The sequence below is a fragment of the Macrobrachium rosenbergii genome, chromosome 23, assembly GCF_040412425.1.
Source record: "Macrobrachium rosenbergii isolate ZJJX-2024 chromosome 23, ASM4041242v1, whole genome shotgun sequence".
In the NCBI taxonomy this organism is placed as follows: domain Eukaryota; kingdom Metazoa; phylum Arthropoda; class Malacostraca; order Decapoda; family Palaemonidae; genus Macrobrachium; species Macrobrachium rosenbergii.
In genome coordinates, this window is record NC_089763.1 from 21,647,971 (window position 1) to 21,668,494 (window position 20,524).

Sequence of the window (20,524 nt, forward strand, 5' to 3'; positions counted from 1 at the left end):
AAATAAGAGAGTAATTAACTGGAACGACAGCCACTCTTTACGGAAAAAAATATAAGAGAAAAGATTTTGCGTCAACTCCGTTGATAGATTATTGAAGATTTTAGTCTAGAGACGAATGTCAACACTTCACTTAATTAATCCGTGATTGATAGACCGTTGGGGAGGGAGAGGAAACGATTATGTTAAAAGATTAGGGAATGAATGAATGAAGCTACACACAGAGGCTAACAGCTACTTCATTCATTTATTCACTGAATGATCCGATTAATGAGGTGTGCCCAGAACTATCTCTGTTTTTTATACCTGGTTAACTAAATGTCAAATTCTTTTAAACTGACTATGAATAATGAATCAGTCACTGATTAGCTAATTCCTATACTTATCACTTGCCTTTGTATTATTCAGTACATTAGTTTGTTGAGTAAGTGATCAATTCAGCTTAAAGTCAATCAGTTACTTGAATAATTTAGATATTTAACTTACCGATATCATTTTAGATATGATGGTTTAAAGGAATATTTAACCGGGGTCTTTAATTAATTGTAATGATGTCAGTTAAACACATTTAACAAAATCATTATAATCAAAGACCCATGTTAAATATTTCCGTAAACCCTATTTTTTAAATTATTTTCGGTAAGTTATATGTCTGAAATATACAAACATATGATTAAACACATTCAACGGCAGTATTTTATTATTACTGGAATGATGATAATTCAAAGTTACATTATGATTTCTAGTTATCCCTCTTCAGAAGTCGCAATCCTGTCGCACAAAAAAAAAAAAAATTATAATAACTTAAAATTTACATTGTGATTTCTAGTAATTCCTTTCCAGAAATCACAGTTCTGTCGCACCAAAAAATAAAAATTATAATCTAAAAGTTACATTGTGATTTCTAGTCACCCGTCTTCAGAAATTACAATCCTGTCGCACTAAAAAAAAATTATAATAATTTAGAATTTACATTGTGATCTCTAGTTACCCCTTTCCAGAAATCACAATCCTGTCGCACCAAAAAAAACAAATGGTAATCTAAAAGTTATATTGTGATTTCTAGTTACCCCTTTCTAGAAATCACAACCCTGTCGCACCAAAATAGAAGTTATAATTTCAAAGTTAAATTGTGATTTCTAGTTACACCTTTCCGGAAATCACAATCCTGTCGCTTTGTCCCCCTCAAAATGATAATTTAAAAGTTACATTATGATTTACCTTTCCAGAAATCACAACCCTGTTGCACCAAAAAAAATTATATACTGTATATATATATATATATATATATATATATATATATATATATATATATATATATATATATATATATATATTTATATATATATATATATATATATATATATATATATATATATATATATATATATATATATATATATATATTTCAAAAGATATATCATGATTTCTAGTTACCCTTTCCAGAAATCACAATCTCTGTCATGCAACAACGCCGCCCCAAAAAAATGATGATAATTTAAAGTTGCATTATGATTTCTAGTTTTTCCAGAAATCACATTTATGTCATAAAAAAAAAGAAAAAAAAACACTGACATGAGAATACCAATTAGGACACCAATTAAAGGCTTCTTGAAAATTGAAGAAAAAACGGGAGGAATCATTGTGTTTTTTCTTCGGATAAGAGAACTGCCGCAGATTATTGGAACCGATGACGTTTCCCGGACGCCTCCTCCTTCCACCCCAGAGGACCAGCGGATCTAATTATCTCTTCCGAAAAAGGGTTAATGGAACAAGGGAAGACAAATCACTTGGTCCGGTTAACCTTTTTTATTATGGATTTTTTATGGGATATTAATAGATTCACAAGGGAGTATTTGATTTTATTTTTCCTTTCATTGACAAAGTGATCCTTAAAAGAGATAAAGTCAAGGTTGGCATAATTTTTCAGTTTTATGAATATTTCTGAAAAAATGTATCAGGTTTTCAAAACAAAGTGTAATTTTAATATCCATAATTGATTATCTTTTTTTTTATTAAATCTTAATGAATACAATGTAGTGTCATAAAAGGTGGCTGTTGGGTAGTAAAAACGTTAAGCTGTATTCTTAACTGATATTTTGTAACATACATATATAATATATATATATATATATATATATATATATATATATATGTGTGTGTGTGTGTGTGTGTGTGTAGTGTACATACATGTGCACATGCATGCATGTATGCGTGTGTGTGTATGTGTGTGTTTTCTGTATAGAGAGAGAGAGAGAGAGAGAGAGAGAGAGAGAGATGAAACCAAACTGCATTCTAACTTATGTCTATGTATGTACAAAATACCAATTAGGAAAAATGATTTTGTTCTACATATAAAAGGGGAAAAAATAAAAATCCTGTTTATTATAAGAGTAGCAATAAACAGTAGAGTTCCCGTTGAACCCTGAGGTCGGTTTTTTATCATTAGACTCGATAATGAAAAAAAAGTAATTTGTGAGACTTAATTAAGAAGGGAAGTCAATATTTTTTTTTCTTGGGGCTATCATTAATCGTTTTCTTTTTTTTTTTTTTTTGCTCTTTGGCCAATATATCTATATGTTGCCTAAATAAATTTAAATGGAGTATTACGTTGTAAGCTGCGTTCCGTAACAACTCGAGCGCTGCAAAAATATATTTTATATTGATGAATAATGGTATGGAAATAAGTTGGGTTATTCCAAAGCAACTAATTCACAATTCATTGCCTGCATTTCCTTAACATGCCATCTACAATAAAGTTCCCGTTATTGGATTAAATCCTTTTAAAACGCTACCTCAAACAGTCCTTTCAAGATTGCTAACAGTACAAATAATTTGAAAACTAATTTCAACAACCACAGAAATGTGAAAATATATTATGTACGTATGGGAAATGACAGAGTACATGCCATAATCGCAAGAAAATTCAGCATAACCAATATGCTAGTGCTCGCTTAAGTAATAACAAGATCAAATACAGAAAATAAACGTCCCCGGAACCGGGTCACATTCTCCAGCAAAACACAAGAAAGGTCGCTGTTTGCGTAACCTAATTGGCGCGTCAGGGGAGGATCTTATTAGAGGCGAAATTATACGAGGATTGCTTTGGAGAAGATTGCATCTCTTGATTATCCGGCTCTTGGCTGCAGCGGAACGATGCCGGAAATGCAAATATCCCCGTCTCACCCTTGTTTTGAAAAGCCTTGCCGCGAGATTGCTACGAAAGTGATCTCAAGAGTTCCTTCAGTAACTTTTACCACGAGCAAATTAGGGGTTTCTTGAGTGTGCTTATAGTGTTTTCTCTTAAGTGATTTTATCTAGCTTATTAAGATATATGTTCAACAGTTTCTACATTAACTTTCACTACAAATAATATAGACAAATTCTTTGCATTAGGAGATATATTTTCCACAAAGTTATCTTAAAGATACATTCTACACTAATTTTTACTTCAAATAAACTAGGAGTTTTTTACACATGCAAATATTATTTTTCTCTTAAGTAATCTTCGCTAACGATTACATATTTTGAAGTGCTTAAGTCTTCAAACAATGAACTGAAATTAAAATTATTGATAGAGGAGAAAAAGATAATGGAAAGCAGGTTAATCATTTCTTGTGCAGTAAATAAGATATCTTTAGGATTTTTAATTTTCTGTCAAAGAAAACTATTGCGCCATCTTTGGCTGTCAGTCAGCACTTTTTCTGTCAGCACTTTTCTGTCTGCCTCAGATATTAAATTGTGGAGGCTAGGGCTGCAAATTGGTATGTTGATCATCCACCCTCCAATCATCAAACATACCGTGCAGCCCTAGCCAAAGTAGTTTTTATTTGACTTAGGTTAAAGTTGAAGCCATAATCGTGTTCTGGCAGCGATATAGGATAGCTTACCACCAGGTCGTGGTTAAGTTTCATGGGCCGCGGCCCGCAGCATTATGTCAAGACTAATTTAAAAATAGATCTGTTTTCGCGGCTTGATTATACGCTGTAGCTGCTGTACAAATTAAGTATATTCAGTTTAACCAGACCACGAACTGATTAACAGCTCCCCTAGGGCTGGGCCTGAAGGATTAGATTTATTTTTACGTGGCTAGAACAATTGGTTACTAGCAGCTGTACTGGACCTACAGCCATTGTGGAATCGAACCACATTATAGCGAAAATGAATTTCTATCACCAAACAAATTCCTCTTGATGTTCACTGGCCGGTCGGAGATTCGAACTCGCGACCAACAGAGTGGTAACTGAGAACGGAACCCGCTCACAGCTGCTGTACAGAAAAATCTATTGCGCCGAAGAAACTTTGGCGCATTTTTTACTTGTTTCTAAAATGATATACTATCATCCTTTTGAAGATCCAAATATTTTAATTCTGAGTGAAATCACTGTCTGCATTTTTTTTTTTTTTTTGCATCTTTCAAAACTTATCTCATAGTAAAGAATAACAAATATCCTGTAATGGGGAAGAAACTCTACTAAACTATACACTTTTAATATACACAGGTGAATTTTACCAATGTTGTTGTATAATGATAATGTATGATCTCATTTTAAATCATAGCCATAAAATTTACAATTCGGTAGTTAATTTAATGTTCATTAAAAGATCAGAGCCATCAAAGGGGAGTTTTGAAAAATATTTTGTATGTACTGTACATCTTAAAAATAGCGCTTATCTTTCTTTTAAGAGAAAAGCATTAGCTATTTGTTTTTGTACCAAAACGTTTAATAAAAATAAAATCAATTTACTCACATGCCAAATGAAGTTATATGTTATAAGGTTTAATATTAATTCATAATGATTTATGCAGAAGTGATGTGTCGTAGTTTGAAAGGAAAATTCTTAACTACATTCGTATAATCCGGCTGTGCATATTAAAAATGTATAGTTTAGTAGTCTCTTTCTCATTACAGGAGGTTTTTAATTTGTTATTATAAGATGAGAGTTTTTGAAAGAGACCAAAAGATATGCCTATGGTCATTTTCACTCATAAAGAAAAATGACACACACACACACACACACATATACACACACATACATATATATATATATATATATATATATATATATATATATATATATATATATATATATATATATATATATATATATCTAATGTGTGTGTGTGTACAATGCCCTCTTAACCTCTCAGAATTCTTCATAACCTTTTGGGATTTTTCGTTTGTCACTAATACCAAAAAAAAAAAAACGCGAAGAATTTTGAGAAGTTAAGAGGCCATTAATGGCTATTACAGTTACATGTGTCTCTGGCTAAAAAGTGACTAGTAGATTTTACATATATATATATGGAGATATATATATATATATATATAGAGAGAGAGATATATATATATATATATATATATATATATATATATATATATATATATATATATATATATATATATATATATATATATATATATATATATATATATATATATTTATATATATATATATATATATATATATATATATATATATATATATATATATATATATATATATATATATATATATGTGTGTGTGTGTGTGTGTGTGTGTGTGTGTGTGTGTGTGAGTGTGTGTGTGTGTGTATCACAAAACAATACTGCGGATTAAGAAAGGCTCAGTGCAAAGGAAGAATAAGATCGTTCAACATTTCCCTCGTACGTGAGAGGTGGAAAGTACGTCCTTTTAATCTGATAAAAAAACGGAACAGAAGGGGAAAGATACATATTGGCAAAACAGTGTAAAGGGAAACAAAATTACGATGGGGAGGAATAATCAAATAATAAGATTAAGTAAGGGGAGGAGATGGGTTTAGGATAGAATGGTCTGCAACTAGTAAGAGGGGAGGATAGAGAGAGAGAGAGAGAGAGAGAGAGAGAGAGAGAGAGAGAGAGAGAGAGAGAGAGAGAGAGAGAGAGAGAGAGAGAAGGATTTATATACATATATAAAACAGGCTATAATGAATATTCACGAAAGCCAAGAACGAAATTCGCAAGAAATTTCCTTTTTTAAAAATGGGAAAAATAATTTCCTTTTCATGTAAGAATATAGAGAAAAGATTAAAAGTCCAATCAAACAAGAAGTAAAAACGAATTTACTCTGAAAATATCGGAAATACCATTAAGGTCATAAAAGGTCGAGGTATCTGATAAACATTCGAGTGCTGAATGGCAATAAAGTAAAAAAATGAATGAAAATGTGTATTTCTCGATTATGCAATGAATACTTAAAGCACCAGAGATTGTGTTTAAGCATCTCGCCTTATCTCTAAAGATTCAACGTATCTCCTCTTACCTGTGATAAAGATGCTGATTAATGTCTTGAAAATACGTACAAAAATGTAATAATTTACTTCCGTGTTTATTGAAAATACCACCCGAGGCTAGAATCTCCAATCGGAATGCAAACTTGAGAACTAAAATGTTGAATTGAGTAACACAAAAATTCACGTGGGAAATATCTTTGATTTCCGGTACACATCTTCAGTGGTTGAAATATTTTTGGCAGATTTTATGTAAAAAAAAAAACAAAAAACACACACACGAACACACAACTAAAGGGAATACTCCGGTAAAACATTTTTATTTTAAAGATAAAGGTGGATTACAACTCTAGGTATGTTTTATTTTTGTCTGGTATCTTTATTTTTCTGATTTGTTTTTCTCATTATTTATTACAGCAAGTACGCATACATTTTGACCACATAAAGCTTACTTTCCTTTGTCAGAAAAACCATTAATCTTGGTGAAAGAATAATCAGGTAAAGACAAAGACACTTACAAATGCATTAACAATATATATATATATATATATATATATATATATATATATATATATATATATATATATATATATATATATATATACATTCAGAATCTACTGGTCACTTCTCGAATTCATCACCTTTCTGGATACAATTGTCACTACAAAGCCAACGATCCATAAGAAACAAACGAAGAAATTCTGGCGCTTGTAGCAGGAATCAACCTCTTTTTATGTCTGGAGGAATCCTGCTAAGAGTTTCCTTACTTGATCCTTCATTTGGATCCTAGGCTATGCAGTGACAAGTGCATATAAAAAAAAAGTTATGAAATCGAGAAGTTAAAAAGGCATTGTAGTTACTTACTGAAATTGTTTACACACACACACACACACACACACACACACACACACACACACACACATATATATATATATATATATATATATATATATATATATATATATATATATATATATATATATATTCATAAAACGCATTAAACTAAGAAACAGCTACAGATATAGCTTAGATAATAAACTAAAGTCATGCCCATAACAACAGACGAAGCGAACAACAGTGCGAGCTCGCTGCCGAAGCCATACTTAGGGAAATCTGGGACGAAAGTAACCTCAGCGCTGAAACCGATCGATAAATGATTACGAACATCCAGGTACAGGGACAACTCGTTACCCCAGCTTAGAATTGCTTCGCCCGGTTGTATTTCTGCTCCGCAGTACCTGTTAGAAAGAGGGCAAAATAATACATAAGAGGTTGTGGAAACTTTGAGCAAGGTCAGGTTTACATTTTCTAGCCGTCAAACATATATTTTTTTTTTTTTGGGGTTGGCATTAATTATCAGCAGTCCATATCAATACTCCGCAGTACCTGCTAGAAAGAGTGTAAGATGATACATTCGAGTTCGTGGAAATTTTTGGTCTAGCATAAACAAACTTATTGCCATCAATCATACTTTCAGTTTTTTTTCTTGTGGGAGGGAGGAGAGTGACATTAATTATCAACAGCCGATATCAATACACCGCAACAGGCTACCTGTTAGAAAGAGGGGGAAAATAATACATTTGAGAGTTTTAACCTTGGTCTAGTTTAGCTATGCATTTACTGACCGTCAAACATACTTTTATTTATTTTATTTTATTCATTTATTTATTTATTTGGTGACGACGTTGATTATCAACAGTCGATATCAATACTCCGCAGTACCTTTTAGAAAGAGGATAAAATAATACATTCGAGTTTGTGGAAGCCTTCGTCTAGTTTAGGTATACAATTACTATCGGGAAACATACTTTTATTTTGTTTTTTTTGTTTTTTTTTTTTGGTAATGACGCTAATTATCAGCAGTCAATATCAATACTCCGCAGTATCCGTTGGAAAAAGGGGAAAATAATACATTTGAGTTTGTGTAACTTTTGTCTAGATTAGGTGCACATTTGCTGTCCGACAAACATACTTTTAGTTTTTTTTTTTTTTGATAATGACTTTAAATATCAGCAGTCGTTATCAATAATATCTCCCTGTAGGCCTGAAAGAGACATTTTACGTTTGGTTTTCAGGGTAAAGTATTTATGCAAAATTTACCATCTTCCTTGAGAGCATTTTACGAACAAAATACCTGAATGCAGTTTTATTTGTGTAAGGTTCAATTTGCAATGTTATATAGCAGGGCAAGAAAGATTCTAAAATATTACGATAGTCAAAGAGGAACAATAATTATGATTTTTTACTTTTAAATTTCGTTGATTTGATTTATGAAAATTAGGATATAAAGAGAAGCACTAGATTTTAAAAGTAAGTAAAATTTTTCCTTTTAATACAAGGTTTGATTGATGAAAATTAGACTGTAACTCCAGGCACTTTAGATAGTGGAAAGAGTGAGTTGGAGTGCTTGGACAGCAAGATGGAAAAAAAGAAACGTTAAAGGAGTTGAATCTGTTTTTTACCAAGTCTATATAAACGAGCTGATTCCAAAAGGTAGCGGTGGCAAGTGGAATAATAATTTGAACAATATCATTAACACAAAGAAGGGCTTACGTTGTTTGTTGACAAGGGGCCTCAAGCATACCTATGGTAATTGTATATTCATTTATATCCAGTGATCTTGTTACTAAAAGTAACAATAATATACGTTAAAGTTGAATTTGCTTTTTACTAAGTCTGTATAAACAAGCTGATTCCAAAAAAAGTAGTGGTGGCAAGTGGAATAATGATTTGAACAATAGCATTAACACAAGAAGTACTTACGTTTTCTATTGACAATGGGCCTCTACCATACATGTGGTAATTGTATATTCATTCATATTTATTGATCAAGTTATTAAAAGCAACAATAATATCAACACAGGAAGTACGTACGTTATGTACTGACAAGGGGCCTCTACCATGCCTGTGCGGTAATTGTGTATTCATTCATATTCAATGATCCAGTGACAAAAAAGGACAACTTACACATTTCCAAAATCCTGGTTCTTTTGACGTATCTCCAGAAAAGCCACGTCGCAGTTACGACCCGTCATTAGCAGACCAAAATAATTGAATGTCAGTTTGATCACGTGCCCCTTCGGTGCCCTGATTCTCCAAGTGCACCACGTGTCTGCAATTGTTCGAATTGGATGTTACTGACCTTTTTTTCTTTATTTATAAAATATATTGATCTTGTTTGTCTCGGACTATATTGGGAGACTGAGTTTTTGTAGCACGCAAGCTAAATAGCTGTGATGAATATATATATATATATATATATATATATATATATATATATATATATATATATATATATATATATATATTTATTTATCTATAAATATACATATATATATACATATATATATATATATATATATATATATATATATATATATATATAGAGAGAGAGAGAGAGAGAGAGAGAGAGAGAGAGAGAGAGAGAGAGAGAGAGAGAGAGAGAGAGAGAGAGAGAGGAGATGTTTCCTGTCAAACGTACCGAGATGGATAACAAGACAAACATAATATTTTTATACCTACAGAAGACTAGAGAGAGAGAGAGAGAGAGAGAGAGAGAATTTCATCTTACCATACACGACATATCCATTCCTCAGTTACAGGCGCTTCAATGGTGGTCTCTCGATAAATGTCCTTTGAGCATGGCGGTAAAAGATGGCCTGGAATTCAAAGAGAACACAGGATGATCATCTTTGGAAGCCAGAATGAACACTTATTGAAAATATGATCAAGGTCATTCCTTTACTTCTGTTTGTTCTATTTTTTTTTTCTCTCTTCCTGATTTTTTTGAAAATGAAGAGTAGTGAGTTTTTATGAATGTAGTTGAATGTATATATACATATATATATATATATATATATATATATATATATATATATATATATATATATATATATATATATATATATATACACTATAATGCCCTCTTGACTTCTCTATTTCTTCTCATTTTAGAAAGGCTTGACTGTGATTTAACCCTTTCCACTTATTCCTGTTTGTTCTATTTTCTTTCTCTCTTCCTGATTTTTTTGAAAATTAAGAGTAGTGAGTTTTTTATGAATTTAGCTGAATGTATATATATATATATATATATATATATATATATATATATATATATATATATATATATATATATATATATATATATATATTTATATTTATATATATATATATATATATATATATATATATATATATATATATATATATATATATATATATATATATATATATATATATATAATTTGTTCTCGATTTCTTCGCAATTTAGAAAGGCTTGACGGTGATTGAACCCTTTCCTCGTATTCCTGTAATCTTTCACCTTCACAACTGATTCCTGATCCCCCTTTTTCCTGCCGAGCGCAAGCAGATTCGCTGGGCAGCCGCACCAATATGCAGTAAATATACCTTACTGTCGAACTTCTCAGTTCCAGAGGTCCTTTATTCCTCACACCGCTGGATTGTGTAACTGTCTCCCTGAGGATGTCTTGCGATTGGAACTTCAAAAGTTCAAGCGAAGATGCGATGCTTTACTACCCTAATCCAATTCTTCTTGCAGTGTAATAATTTACTTATTCTTTTATCTATATATTAATTTTCTTATTTATTTTCTTTATTTTATAATAAGTGAAATTTCTTCTTTCTGTATTTCTCTTTACCTTCTGTCACTTCTTTCTAGTGAACACCATATTCTTTGGAAGCTTGAATTTCAAGCCAGTGGCTAATTATTATTATCATTATTCTTCTGAATAATAGTAATAATAATTAGCGTAATAAAAATCTACAGTTATATAGTAAACTATTTTACTAAGTTAAATACAAAATCAAAGACTTTCGAATACCTGAACTGTGTTCCTCATCAGTGTTTAAGTCAAAATACATTGTGATATAGTTTACAATATAAATGTGGATTTTAATTACACAAATTCTTCTTCTTCTTCTTCTTCTTCTTCTTCTTCTTCTTCTTCTTCTTCTTCTTCTTCTTATTATTATTATTATTATTATTATTATTATTATTATTATTATTATTATTATTATTATTATTATTATTATTATTATTATTATGACTTAAACACTAATGAGGAACAAGGTTCAGGTGTTCGAAAGTTTTTGCATTTTACTTAGTAATATAGTTTTCCATATGACTGTGAATTTATTACACTGTTTTTCACTCTGACTTTCTTAGCAATAATAATAATAACAATAATAATAATAATAATAATAATAATAATAATAATAATAATAATAATAATGATGATGATGAAACAAATCCACAGTTATGTGTATGCGCTTATATTTAAAGGTAAATCTTTACAGAGAGCTTTCGGGAATCTGTTCGATTCCATAACTGTGGATTTGTTTCTCCATTCCAAGACACATGTTACTATGGGTGATTTTTAATAATAATAATAATAATAATAATAATAATAATAATAATAATAATAATAATAATAATAATAATAATACGTTTACACTTACCATAATAATCTTCATATTGAACTCGCTTGCATCTTGGCCCGGAGGTACCTGGCCGACATTCGCAGTCACAAGTCTTGCCGACATAACCCTCGTTTTTACAATGGTTCCATCTGAATCCGCAGCAAGACCGCCATTCCTCTTGAAGAAATTCAAGAAACAGTCGATTTTAATCTCTGTTTTTGGATATTTGCTAGATGATGACCCCTTTGCGGCTTGTTTAGTACCGGCCGTTGGGGATGACCGTAAAAACATAAACAAAAGACTATAAATATCATAAAGATAATGACCCCCAAGAAATACTAGTCCGAAAACCCTTGGGGGTAACTGTTTAGGAAAGATCCCTGTTTTTCCACCATTCTTCGAGGCCCCACTTAGTCAAAAATCCCTTTTATAAGGATGATTCCCTTTGTCATGCGAGGGACAGAATGCAAGCAAGTACTTTGATGAAAATCAGCGTCTATGAATTATAAAAATATTTTAAAAATATTTTTAGTTACCTATGACATTACCTGAAGAGAACATAAAGTAACTTTTATGGAAATCAGCGTTTATGAATTAAAAAAAATTGTTTTAATTGCCTATTTTTCTTCATTAGTAACATTATCTAAATAGAACTTATAGTAACATTTAATATTATCACTTACCAATACATCCGTAGAGTTTGTTTACGAGGACCTTTGTCCCTGTGGGAGATATCCCCCTTCGACCGTCCCAAAATCCCTTGGTATCTGATGTCCTTCGTAGCGAAGGTTATCTTCCCTAATTTCGAGTACCACTAAAAAAAAAAAAAAAAAAAAAAGACAGATATGTTGGTAAAATGAGGCAATATGAGTGGAAAGATGTGAAATTATGATAGATATTTACTTGGGGGTGAGTGGGAGGTGGAGTTTTTTTTTCTGGTAAAACGAGGCAATGTGAATGAAAAAATGGTAACTTATGATAGATATTTGCTTGGGGGTGAGTGGCAGGTGGGGTTATATTTTGGTAAAATGAGGCAATATGAGTGGAAAAATGTGAAATTATGATAGATATTTGCTTCGGGGTGAGTGGGAGGTGGAGTTTTTTTGGGGGGGTAAAACGAGGCAATGTGAATGGAAAAATGTTTACTTATGATCGATATTTGCTTGGGGGTGAGTGGCAAGTGGGGTTATATTTTGGTAAAATGAGGCAATCTGAGTGGAAAAATGTTAAATTATGATTGATGTTTGCTTGGGGGTGAGTGGCAATTGGGGTTATATTTTGGTAAAATGAGGCAATCTGGGTGGAAAAATGTTTAATTATAATAGATATTTGCTTGTGGGTCAGTGGCAAGTGGGGTTATATTTTGGTAAAATGAGGCAATGTGAACGAAAAATGTGAAATTATGATAGATATTTGCTTGGGGGATGAGTGGGAGGTAGGCAATGTGAATGGAAAAATGTGAAATTTGGTAGATAACTGCTTGGGGGTCAGTGGCAGGTGGAATTATATTTTGGTATAATGAGGCAATGTGAATGGAAAAATTTGAAAATATGATAGATATTTGCTTAGGGGTGACAGACTGGCAGGTGGGGTTATATTCTGGAAAAATGAAGCAATCTGAATGGAAAAAATGTTTAATTATGATAGATATTTGCTTGAGGGTGAGTGGGAGGTAGAGTTTTTTTTCTGGTGAAATGAAACAATGTGAATGGAAAAATGTGAAATTTGGTAGATATTTGCTTGGAGGTATGTTTTCATAGTGCGACTCCTTCATAGAATGAAGAAATAACTGTGCAATGATTCAGTAAGGGAAAACAATCTTCACTCAAAATTTATCCATGTGGGCTTTCTTTTCATCAATAAGAGAAAACATTAAAATCAGAAGAAAAATAATATTTTCTCCTGCACACTTACTTTTTAGGGAGAAGAGAAACACAAAGTAAAATAAAATAAAGTAGAATAAAATAAAATATAAAATATAAAAAACACTGGAGTTTCAAAGCCATAATGCTTAGCAGTATTCTATTGGTTATCAGATATTTTCTACTTTCAGCTATTATCCTGTTCTTTGCCTAGTTAATGTAACAAAATCTGTATAAGATTTTCCCCGAAACTTCCTCATTATAGAATTAAGTTTGCAGTATTTGTTTTTTGTCAAGAATACTTTCACTCATTTTAGTTTTTTTTTTTAAGTAGGTGAAGTATATCACTTTTAATAAAATTAGACCTACGTTATGTCCTTCAGTCCATTGCTTGATTTTACTGTTCTTTGCCCTATTTTAAGGCAGGTCCTATAATTTTTGTTATGCTTAGAAGCTGTTTGCTTGTGCATCTCTGATTGATTGATTAATTGATTGATTTATGACTATTAAAACTAGCGACACAACGCTTAGGTTATTGACGCCGTTTGTGCATCACTCCAACACCCTTTTTCGGTCCAGTAAAAATTATTCTTTACCTATACTCGTAACTCCTTCATTTTATTGCCTGGTTTTATTTTCCTTTACCTTATTTGGGAGCTAGATCTTTACTTTTGTATGCCTAAAGTCCAATTTCTTGTTTATCCTACCAACATCCTTTCCTGCTTTCGAAACTCACCCCCCAAAAAATGATTCCTTACCAACAGCCATAGATCTCTGGAAAGTCCAATTTCTTGTGCACCCTACCAACATCCTTTCCTGGTTTCGAAACTCACCCCCAAAAAATTATTCATTACCCAATTTCTTGTGCATCCTACCAACATCCTTTCCTGGCTTCGAAACTCACCCCCTAACAAAAAAAAAAAAAAAATTATTCATTACCCACAGCCATAGGTATCTGGAAAGTCCAATTTCTTGTTTATCCTACCAACATCCTTTGCTGGTTTCGAAACTCACCCCCCAAAAAATGATTCCTTACCCACAGCCATAGATCTCTGGAAAGTCCAATTTCTTGTGCATCCTACCAACATCCTTTCCTGGTTTCGAAACTCACCCCCAAAAAAATTATTCATTGCCCACAGCCATAGGTCTCTGGAAAGTCCAATTTCTTGTGCATCCTACCAACATCCTTTCCTGGCTTCGAAACTCACCCAACCCCCCAAAAAAATGATTCATTACCCACAGCCATAGGTCTCTGGAAAGTCCAATTTCTTGTGCGTCCTACCAACATCCTTTCCTGGTTTCGAAACTCACCACCCTCCCCTCCCCAAAAAAGAAAAATGATTCATTACCCACAGCCATAGATCTCTGAAAGTCCAATTTCTTGTGCTTCCTACCAACATCCTTTCCTGGTTTCAAACTCACCCCCCCAAAAAAAAAAAAATTATTCATTACCCACAGCCATAGATCTCTGGAAAGTCCAGTTTCTTGTGCATCCTACCAACATCTTTTCCTGATTGAAACTCACCCCCTCCCCAAAAAAAAAAAAAAAAATGATTCATTACCCACAGCCATAGATCTCTGGAAAGTCCAATTTCTTGTGCATCCTACTAACATCCTTTCCCGGTTTCGAAACTCACCCCTCCCCCCCAAAAAAATTATTCATTACCCACAGCCATAGATCTCTGGAAAGTCCAGTTTCTTGTGCATCCTACCAACATCCTTTCCTGGCTTCGAAACTCACCACCCTCCCCCTCCCCCCCAAAAAAGAAAAATGATTCATTACCCACAGCCATAGATCTCTGGAAAGTCCAATTTCTTGTGCTTCCTACCAACATCCTTTCCTGGTTTCGAAACTCACCCCCCCCCAAAAAAATGATTCATTACCCACAGCCATAGATCTCTGGAAAGTCCAGTTTCTTTGTGCATCCCTACCAACATCCTTTCCTGGTTTCGAAACTCACCCCCCCCAAAAAAAATGATTCATTACCCACAGCCATAGATCTCTGGAAAGTCCAGTTTCTTGTGCATCCTACCAACATCCTTTCCTGGTTTCGAAACTCACCCCTCCCCCCAAAAAAAATGATTCATTACCCACAGCCATAGATCTCTGGAAAGTCCAATTTCTTGTGCATCCTACCAACATCCTTTCCTGGTTTCCAGAAACTCACCCCTCCCAAAAAAATGATTCATTACCCACAGCCTAAGATCTCTGGAAAGTCCAATTTCTTGTGCATCCTACCAACATCCTTTCCTGGCTTCGAAACTCACACCAACCCCCAAAAAAAAAAAAATATTCATTACCCACAGCCATAGATCTCTGAAAGTCCAATTTCTTGTGCATCCTACCAACATCCTTTCCTGGTTTCTGGAAACTCACCCCAAAAAAAATGATTCATTACCCAAAGCCATAGATCTCTGGAAACTCAGTTTCTTGTGCATCCTACCAACATCCTTTCCTGGTTTCTGAAACTCACCCCTCCCCAAAAAATGATTCATTACCCACAGCCATAGATCTCTGAAAGTCCAATTTCTTGTGCATCCTACCAACATCCTTTCCTGGCATCGAAACTCACACCCCCAAAAAAAAATATATTCATTACCCACATCCATAGATCTCTGGAAAGTCCAGTTTCTTGCGCATCCTTCCAACATCCTTTCCTGGTTTCGAAACTCACCCCACTCCAAAAGAAAATGATTCATTACCCACAGCCATAGATCTCTCGAAAGTCCAATTTCTTGTGCATCCTACCAACATCCTTTCCTGGTTTCGAAACTCAACCCCCCCCCAAAAAAAAAAAATGAATCCCTACCCACAGCCATAGATCTCTGGAAAATCCAATTTCTTGTGCATCCTACCAACATCCTTTCCTGGTTTCGAAACTTACCCCCAAAGAATTATTCATTACCCACAACCATAGATCTCTGGAAAGTCCAATTTCTTGTGCATCCTACCAACATCCTTTCCTGGTTTCGAAACTCGCCCCCCAAAAAATGATTCATTACCCACAGCCATCGATCTCTGGAAAGTCCAATTTCTTGTGCATCCTACCAACATCCTTTCCTGGTTTCGAAACTCATCCCCCTCCCCACAAAAAAAAAAAAAAAAATCATTCGTTACCCACAGTCATAGATCTTGCGGTTAGAAAATGAGGTGAAATATCCTCAGGGTTAAAATGTCCTTACCACTCCATGAGGCTGCATGACGGAAGAGTAGTCGTAGGGACCTCTGGATGTTGCTATCTCGTCGTTGGTATATACAGGCAACTCCTTCAGGAGATTCTCCAAGTTCATCTTCACATAAGCATCTCTGTCTGGCCGGAGAAACTCGTAGTGGAGGCCGAGAGATATCCCAATGCCACGCACTACACTTTCCCGCTATTAGAAATCAACGCGTTGATAAATATTTCCTGTTCGTTTGAATGAATAATGAAGAATTTCATGTTTTTTTTTTATTTTGATGTCGTCTGAATCATCGGATCATAATAGCTCTATGGATATAGGAATAAAGTGAGTTTTTTTTTATCCCTAGACATTTATAGTAATATAATAAGTGTATAAACCAGCGTTATCATTTTAATGTCATATATATCATTTCACCAACTCAATTCGGAAGAAGGTCCTACACAAACAAACACACACACACACACACACACACACACACACACATATATATATATATATATATATATATATATATATATATATATATATATATATATATATATATATATATATATATATATATATATATATATATATATATATATATGTATATGTGTGTGTGTGTGTGTGTGTGTGTGTGTGTGTGCATATAAATTTTAAATACTTTCTAAAAGATCTGATAATTAATATGATGAAATTAATTAGAAAATGACAAATGCACGTCGTGGAAATATCCCTGGTTCACTTAAGACACAGACTTAATCTTTATGAGAGCAAGGTTCAGGCATGAATGAATGAATGAGTGGGTGAATGAATGAATAAATGAAAGAATGAATAAATGAATGAGTGAATGAACGAATGAGTGACAGGGTGAATCTTCTGACGTACCTTAGCACATGAAGGGCGAACGTGAATGAATGAATGAATGAATGAATGAATAGTGAGTGGGTGAATGAATGAATGAATGAGTCAGTGAATCAATGAGTAAGTGGATGAATGAATGAATGAATTAATGATTCCTCTGTCGTTTGAAGGGTGAACATTAATGAATAAATGAATGAGTAAGTGAATAATTGAATGAATGAATAGTAAGTGGGTGAATGAATAAATGAATGAATGAATGAATGAATGAATGAATGAATGAATGACTCCTCTGACGTACCTTGGCGCACGAAGGGTGAATGAAGATCTTTTGGGACTGCTTGTACCTCTTGCCAAAGTGGTACAGACAGCGATAGGCGTGGAGACCTATGTCCAGGGTTTCATTCGTCCCAAGGTGGCCTGCGTTTTCTGCAAAGTAGTATTTCTGCAAATAAACGTTTTATAGTCAATTCCAATAGCCTGGAGGCTCCATTCTCGCTCCCTGGCAACCTCTCGGTCAGTCAAGAGTGCGTCCGATTTCGTGTTAGGAAGAAACAAGCAGGAGATGATTGTTAGTGCTATTTGAACGGCGAATTTTGCATGTAGTAATGACGGTTTCAAGTTACAGATAATACTTATGGTAGCAGATATCTCTATTAATTAGAGAGAGAGAGAGAGAGAGAGAGAGAGAGAGAGAGAGAGAGTCTGAAAAGATTTGTATTGAAAAATAATGATTGAGATGTTTAATAACTCAAAATATTTTCTTAATTTGGAAATGATTTGTATTGACTTAAAATAATGATGCATAATGTCTTAAAAATGAACTAATATAATAATTACAATGCATTTATATTTTCAGTATTTATATAACGATCAATCTATTATAATATAATTTAAATCATTTTCTTCTATCATGTTCTAATGTCTTATTTAAATGAAACAGTATATATATATATATATATATATATGTGTGTGTGTGTGTGTGTGTGTGTGTGTGTGTATTTGTGTGTATCTATATACGTATATTACCTGGAAGTAAAATATTACCTGATGCAAACAGTCGGCCTGCAAATGTGGTTTAGCTTAGTTTAGGTGATAAAGATAAAAAATAAAATATTTTTTCATAACTAGAAAATGTGGCAGCTAAGATTAATTCCAGCTACAAAAAAATCCTTGCGTTGAATACGCAGCGTTCCATAAATTCTCTTTCTCGTAACGATATTTAATCAAGACTCTGTGTCTCTTGCTGTTGTATCATCTATTCTGTTAACGATAAAAGAGAAATTCACTTTATGGCTACTAAAACTGGGGTCACAATGATAGAAGTGAAACTGAAACAGTCCTACAAAGAGATATATACACCTTTTATTCTCTGAAACTTGAAACTAAGAAGCAACCCCTGTCCATCATTACAGCCTGCATATTTAGGCCATTCAAACAGTATTTATCATCCTTTGCCAATCATATTATACTTACATGAAATCGGGCGCACGTTTGCCTGTAAGTTGCCAAAGTACGATAATCAAACCTTCCAACGCTTTGACCCAGCTACAGTCACTGTTCATTATAACGATATGTTTGGAGATGTTCATTTGTTAATGTACGACGTGATGTATCTGCATGTTTTTGTTTATTTTTGTTTATGCACATGAATGTTTTGTCTTTACAGAACATGGTTACTATCCTGTTCGTCTAATTTTTGTGAGAAGTAAAAATTTCATTTTTGATGTGGGCTCTAACGTATGTTTGCCTGAACGTCATAATTAATCCAGGGTTTATTAAGTTACAGATTCATCAAAACTCACATGCTCGTGTCTGTGATGTTTGTAAATGCATTAGAACAAGATCTGCAGACTTCGTTCGTTGTGTGTGTGTTTGTATGTGTATGTGTGTGTATGTGTTCACATTCTTTCGACGTACAGCCAAATACGTGTCAGGCGATACGCACGTAAATCTTCGAGGCTTGACCTACCGAAATGCGACGTAACTCAAAGCTTACATGATTTCGACGACTCAAAATGCAAGCAAATGCGTCTCGTGTTTACAAAACCATCTCCTGAGTTTCTGCTTTGTTTACCAATGAGAGGCAAATGACCAAAGCATTTGTGCAGTGACACGTGCTTAGATTGCAAGTCTGACTGGAGACCTGTTGTCGTAAGCGTTCGTATGTGTGGCTATGAACGTTGTATTTTTAGGTACAGAAACTTTTTTTTTATCAAAAGTATTCACATACAGACGTTTTTTTTTATCAAAATTATTAATCTACAGGGAAAATATTTATATAAAATATTCACCTACTGTCCTTTTATTTATTTATCAGATCTATTCACCTACAGGCCCATTATTTAAAAAAAAAAATATTCATATACAGGCCATTTATTTATGAAAAATATTTACCTACAGGCCATTTATTTATCAGAAATATTCATCTAGAGGCCATTTATTTTTCAAAAAGAAATCCATCTACAACCTCTTTGTTTATTATAAATATTCATATAAAGGACATTTATTTATAAAAAATATTCAACTACAGGCCACTTATTTATAAAAAAATGTTCATCTACATGTCCTTTATTTATCAAAAAATATTCATATAAGGGCCTTTATTTATAAAAAAATTATTCATCTAGGGCCCTTTATTTATCAAATATATACAATCGATGGGCCATTTACTTATAAATAAATATTCATCTACAGGCCCTTTATTTATCAAAAATATTTATATACAGAACCTTTATTTATCAAAAATATTCACCTACAGGCCCTTTATTTTATGAAAAATATTCACCTATAGGTCGTTGATTTATCAAAAGATATTAATCTACAGGCCCTTTATTTATCAAAGAATATTAATCTACAGACCTTTTATTTATCCAAAATAGTCATCTACAGACCCTTTTTTAATAAAAAAATATTCGATTATGGTTCGTTAATTTATCAAAAAATATTA

At 33.0% G+C, this 20,524-nt stretch overlaps 1 protein-coding gene across 2 annotated transcripts in view; it reads right to left on the reverse strand.

The window, feature by feature from the left end:
• Positions 1–6,995: 6,995 nt before the first annotated feature.
• The window catches only part of LOC136851362 (astacin-like metalloendopeptidase), a 15,143-nt gene continuing 1,614 nt past the window's right edge, over positions 6,996–20,524 (reverse strand). For both annotated transcript variants that reach the window (XM_067125418.1, XM_067125417.1), the window contains 7 exons: positions 17,876–18,003; positions 16,735–16,926; positions 12,373–12,503; positions 11,729–11,866; positions 9,822–9,909; positions 9,218–9,362; positions 6,996–7,488 (listed from right to left, as the gene is read on the reverse strand). In XM_067125418.1, coding sequence (XP_066981519.1) covers position 11,866; positions 12,373–12,503; positions 16,735–16,926; positions 17,876–18,003 — 452 coding nt within the window. In that variant the 3' untranslated portion in view covers positions 6,996–7,488; positions 9,218–9,362; positions 9,822–9,909; positions 11,729–11,865. The remainder of the gene's footprint in view (positions 7,489–9,217; positions 9,363–9,821; positions 9,910–11,728; positions 11,867–12,372; positions 12,504–16,734; positions 16,927–17,875; positions 18,004–20,524) is intronic.